Here is a 6,348-nt window from a genome sequence, read left to right as displayed (position 1 = left end):
AGATGTCAGAGTGAGTGGGCTGCCAGCCAAACAAAACCGGGGGGTACGGTGCCTTGCTCAACAGCACCTGGCAGTGCCCAGGAGGTGAAGTGGCAGCTCTCCAGCCACCAATCCACACTCCCTACTTTTTGGTCCATACGGGGACTTGAACCAGTGACCCTCCGGTTCCCAACCCAACTCCCTACGGACTGAGCTACTGCCACCCATTTTGGGTTTAGAGTAAACTGTAATGTGCTTCATGTACTTGAGTGTGATCAGGAATTTCGGCACTACTGTTCTCTGGAGCTGCTGAAGCTACAGTACAATCGTACTAACATCCACTGCATGTAATTCAATTCAATTAAAACAGTAATAAATTTAATTCACATTTTATTTGTCACTAACACAATCATACACAGTACAATGTGCAGTGAAATTCATTGTGTCCTTGTTGCGGCTCAATAAAAACAAAAAAAATAAATTAAAAAAATAAAAAGATTGTAAACATTGATATTGTCAGAGCTGCACTTGAACATATCCCAGTCTGTCCGGTCCAGAGCATAGACCGTTAATATGAACGGTCTATGGTCCAGAGCTTCCTGTAAGGCGGCCTGTGATTGGTGAGTCTGTCGTGTGACTTCCCTTTGCACTGGGGCTTCCTGCTTTAGCCGTTGTTTGTATTTTGGCATGAGGAAAATGGCAGCATGGTCAGATTTGCTGACCGGAGAGAGAGACTTTGTTTTGTAGCTGTCCTTAAAGAGGAACTGAACTGAAAAACTAACTTTTGATAACTTGTTGGTTATGATAATTACAACTGAATTACACCTATAAAAAATTATTTAAAAAATCATATAGCTTTTTTTTAAGCACACCAAATTGCGTTTGTTAGTATTAGAACGCTGATAATATCGATGACGTCACTGCATGGTAGGACCTGCGAAGGTATAAGCATCGGCTGCGCACATAATATCACACAAGAAAAAGTCTTTTAATGGCTCGGATTACGCATTTGAGCCTGTGAGGGACAGGCCTGTAGTGTCTGACCACACCACATGGGACAATCAGTTTCAGGCTCCACTGAAGTACAAGATCTTGTGACACAGCCTCCAGTAACAGTGACCGGTGTGTGTGTGTGTGTGTGTGTGGTGTTTGGGCGCCTCTTACTGTCATGCACCCTCCTTTATTGTATCCAAGCACATTATGCATTTTAGGAAATGACTGCATAAACATGCTGCATACATAAAATCAGATAGACATTAAGTGATTATGTCGTTCTAGACAAATAGAGGCATATATGAAATGTAATTGGACGCATTAATCTAATGGGATCGCTTATTAGCTGCACGTAGGAGAGTTACCCCAGTTTGACCATAGATGCACGGAGGATTCACGAGTTTTGCGGAGTTGGCAGATTTTTACTATGGAACTAGCAGCTGTTTCTGCATCAACAATGTGCCCTGAGTCGGCGAACATCCGCTAGCTTCATGGAGGGGGCGTTGGATTCTGTGGTTTAGTTAGCGGCTAACATCCGCTAGCTTCAGGGGGACGTTGATTTCTGTGGTTTAGCTGAGACGGCGAACATGAGCTAGCTTCACTTTTCGCTAGCGGCTAGTAAACACATTATTATCAATCTGTGATATCGTCGGAGTCTGGGTTTATTTCTACAGTCTATGGTCGGAGTGCTAGCTTGGGGAGTTTGTCATAAGAGCTGCCATCGTATTTAGCTGCTAGCCCTTTCCCTCGGTCGGATTGTTGGTATCTAGCTTGGTGTTGTGTCTCAGTAATGCCCAGTGTGTCCGTCTGTTTTGTTGAACGCTATAAAGCCGACACGTTGGGCTTTATTTTTGTAAGTGAATATGTTCGTGTTTTCTGTATGTGACAACAACGTTACACCCAGCCCTTTGCCTAGTAGACTTAAGAGTAAGCTGACAACCGGTAAACATACCGCTAACTACCTCTCTGTGCTCTGCCTGCCGTGAGCGTTTCAGCACCCTGTCTGCGGCAGGTAGCATCGGTGGTGTTACTAGCCGGTGGGTTATCGGTCTGCCCTGCACTGGAGCCTGCAGGCCTCAGGTTTCAGTCTGTTGGACTTAACCTCTACAGTGACGCTGTTGTATCAGAAGCACAGCTTTCCAAATAGTCTGTTGCTAAAAAATGCTCCAGACTGGAAATCCAGGGGCTGTCAGAGGGCTAGCCCGTTTTAAGGCAGCTAGCTGCTAGCCATGAGTTGAGGACTGTTTTTTCCTTGTCAAAGGTACCCTGTGGAAATGTGTCGTAACCCCAGCTGCCTTAGCCCTATACGGGTCCTTACTGCAGCCAGGGCCAAAACAGTATGACCCCCCCAGACTTCTTTCTTTCCGTTTCCCAAGCCATATGTCCGCTAGCCTCCGACTCTTTGTATGCTGTTCCTATGGCTGCGCTGCTAGTGCTAGTTAGCCACGGAGTAGCTTACCATGCCAGTGACGTAGTAGATTGTGGAATTCCAACATGGCGGCGCCCATGTAACAAAAACATCACTTTCAACTTGCCATTTTATCCCTTTTAACAAATTTACCCATTTTAATAATTGTACCAGTGAGAAGAAATAAAATACATCTGTTATATCACCATTATTAAAATTCCAGTTCAGTTCATCTTTAAGGGGGGAGTAAAAGTGATCCAATAATAACAGTACCTAACTGAACAACAAAATGCACCTTTTGTTGTTTAATGCAGGCTAATATAAATAAGGTAAAAGCACTTTTGAGTGAATAGAAAAGGCCCCCGGATTAATAAATCCTGGCTGTTAGCCTGGTCAGGGCTAGCCGCACATTATAAATCTCCATGGTGACTTAGGTGCCACTGCTTTTGTGAAACCAAGTCAAGGCTAAATTTAGCCAGGATAACTGGGAAATCCCGGCTTAATCCGCTATCTAGGTTTTGTGATATTGCCCTCTGGTGGGGCATGTGATGTGCTGCCAAAGGTCAGGTCTGACGCTCTTCAGGTAGGCACTGTTAAAATCTCTGTCTACGATGACGTCCCAATGTTCAGCCTGGTGGTTAACGACAGCCTCGTGTAGTTTAGACAGAGCAGTGTCAGTGTTTGCTTGTGGTGGGATATAAACGGCTCTGATGATAACTGGGTTAAAGTCCCAAGGAAGGTAAAACGAGCGGCATTTGATTGTCAGGAGCTCCAGTTTGGACGAGCAGGAATGTGTGAGATGATGGACATTCCTGCTGTCACACTAGTAGTTGTTCACCATGAGACATACTCCACCTCCCCTCGACTCCCGGACTCTCTCATTCTAGCCATGCCGTGAACTGGGAGGTGATCCACTGGTTGAATTGCATGGTCTGGTATTGAGGGTGTGAGCCATGTCTCAGTGAGGCAGATGATGTTGCAGTCTCTACCTCTAGGCCTTCTCTGTGACCTGTTGGTAACCATGGTAATCAACCCATTGTAAGACTTTACTTTTTGATTACACAGCTTGTGGGGGCATATAGTATATAACACAGTAAATGGAGTGTGCTACTCTGTGTGTGCACATGTTAATGTGCATCTACACTTTATTTGTTTGTATGGTTTAGACTAGCCTTGAATGCAGGATGAAGTCCCAGCACTCTGTCAGTGATAGAAGACAGGAGCAGAGTCATATTTCTGTTTTTAATTCAGAGCTTATCATTAAATGGGATGCAGCTGATCCCTTGGGCTCTACAGTATGCTAAAATAACAGCATGACTGAACTCTAAACTGTATCCACAAAAAGAACACTACACTAACTACATGAGTGGTTATACAGGTGTAAGCAAAAGCACCACGTTTTATTACATGCATCGTGTGCCACTGCTAAACTTATACTGCACCCAAAAATACCATTAATTGGACAGTTTAAGTGTGCCAACCCCACAGGAACACTTCTCTGGCATCATAGTATACTGAACGTATTTCATATGCAGTATTTAGTGTTAAATTGGTTGACACCATAGAAATAGAATGGTTGACACACTTTAAGTTCCCATGGGAACTTCTGTTTGTGAATGCTGAAGCTTCTGTCTCATAAAGCTTGAAAAATGTGATGATACACTTCCTTCATTAGGTTCTTCTGGATGTTGATATGAGGCGACACATCTATATATGAATATTAGGCAGATTGAGTTTGAGTGGATAATAAATAAATATTTGCTTAAAACTACTGACGTCCCCAGCAAAACTAACAGATGCCATTTATTAATATCTGCTCAGTCTCACACACACACACTACTCTCATATGTATACATACAAACTCTGTATTTGTACCATCTCCATATTTTTCTGTGCGACTGTAATACGTAATTATTTTTCTGACATTGAATCATTTCACTTTTCTCCTTGGTTGATGCATCTTCTTGATGAAATAAGTTCATCATGTACTGCTCAGGAACAGGCTTAAAGTTAGTTGTCACCATAAAGCACCTGAGCCGTGAGCGCTTCACCCTATAGGAAAGGAAGAAAGTGAAATGTCACATTACAAAATTGTACCCATAATATTCTCAAAGTGATTCCTCACTGTGCTGAAACATTTTACTCTCTCTTGCCTTACACCGAAAAGTGTTGTTGGTAACACTTTATTTTAGGGTGCTTTTAATGGTAACACTTTACAATAACCACCATCACCAACTCAGAAGATATACGGATACTCGAGGAGAGTCATGTAAGGGTCCTGATCACCCTGAATAACTAACTATAAAAAACATCAGTCACAACTTTACAATAGCCATCCAGATAATGTTTATAGATGGTATACAAAGTATTTATTTAACAAGGTATTGTAGTCATCTGTTGCAACTTTATGATAACCATCCACACATTGTTTTAGGGTGTTTTTAATAGTAACACTTTAGAATGACCATCATCACCACAGCCCAACTCATAAAATATACGTGTACTCGCGTAGCGTCAGGATCCTGATCACCCTGGCGGGGTTGTATTCACTTTTTTTTATTTCATTGTCCCATATATATATATTATTTTGTTTATAGATGTTTTAAAAAAGTTTTCTCAAAGGTTCATAAACATTTTTGTATCATTACCCGATACCTAATATAGTATATGTGCATCACCAGCACTATTAATAATTAGTAAACCTTATTAATTATAATTGTATTGTTTAACAGTAAAACAGACATTGCTAACTGTTAAATGACAATTAACAAAATATTACATCTATTAATGTTTATTATAAAGCATTACACTTTTAATAAGCAGTAATTAAAGTTATTAAGACACCTATGAGACCTAACAAGATGCTTATAAACATAAATTTGTCCATACAAGTGTTAATTAAAGCACAATTAGCACATTTGTTATTGCTTTTAAGAAACGTTTAGGCTCTTATTAGAAACTAATGGGATATATATCTGTAATAAACCTTAATATGTTTGTTAAAATTAATAAGACTCTTATTAATTATAGATTGAACACATTTGTTTGCTTGTAAGACATTTGTAGATACCTATAAGAAAAAATGTTTGTGGACAGCTCATGAAAAATGAATAAGATGTTTATTATATCATCAAGTGTATTATATATCAAGTGTTTTAATAACTGTTAATTACTGCTTATTATAAGCACCTTAAATAAAGTGTTACCGTCTGGTTGATGTTGATGGAATTTGTGGCTTTTCATTTCTGATTTAACCAAAGCTTTATAAACCACTGCATTTCTGTCTTGACGGACATTGTGGTATGAGTTTTTTGAAAATGTGATAAAATTGTAGCCCGTTAGTGTTACATTTTCTTTTTTTTCTTTAAGCCATAGTGGAATCCACATTTTGAGGCAGTTTCTATTTTTTCTCTGTTGACTTGATGGAAGCAAGCTGTACAGCTGTACCTTCAGTCTCTTCACCTCTGTGTCCTCTTGTAACAGAATGAATATTACTGTAGGTTAGACTTTCTGTGGAAGAACAAGTTCAAGAAGGAGTGCGAGGAGATTGAAACAATGGAGAACCTCAACCGGGTTTTGTTGGAGAATGTCCTGCCTGCTCACGTTGCAGAGCATTTCCTGGCACGCAACTGGAAGAATGAGGTAGGCAGTTATGTTTTCTATCCATTATAGATATAGAGTATCATGTAAATACTGTTTTGACAAAGGGCTGCAGGACAGATGCATGTATTGTGTTTAGTTCTTGCAGTACCAGTGGCGATATGCCAAGGTCCATTACATTCAGTTTAATGTCCGTACAATACATCTGGAATATGTACATATTTCTTTGCTGCCTTTTATTTATAATTATATATGATGAAATATATATTCAGGCAATAAGTACTTCAAAAAACAGTTGATGCTCACAAAGCAGGAGAAGGCTATAAGAAGATAGCAAAGCGTTTTCAAATGCCAATATCCTCTGTTTG

At 40.2% G+C, this 6,348-nt stretch overlaps 1 protein-coding gene across 2 annotated transcripts in view; it reads left to right on the top strand.

Moving 5' to 3' along the window:
* adcy2a (adenylate cyclase 2a) overlaps window positions 1-6,348 on the top strand; it is a 77,381-nt gene that overhangs the window by 63,076 nt on the left and 7,957 nt on the right. Inside the window, exon 19 of one of the 2 annotated variants that reach the window (XM_032517725.1) lies at window positions 5,881-6,022. In XM_032517725.1, the coding sequence (XP_032373616.1) occupies window positions 5,881-6,022 (142 nt within the window). Of the gene's footprint in view, window positions 1-5,863; window positions 6,023-6,348 lie in introns of both variants that reach the window. The other variant, XM_032517724.1, reaches the window with a different exon arrangement.

This window comes from Etheostoma spectabile, chromosome 6 (assembly GCF_008692095.1).
Source record: "Etheostoma spectabile isolate EspeVRDwgs_2016 chromosome 6, UIUC_Espe_1.0, whole genome shotgun sequence".
Taxonomy (NCBI): domain Eukaryota; kingdom Metazoa; phylum Chordata; class Actinopteri; order Perciformes; family Percidae; genus Etheostoma; species Etheostoma spectabile.
This window is presented reverse-complemented; position numbering and strand designations above follow the sequence as displayed.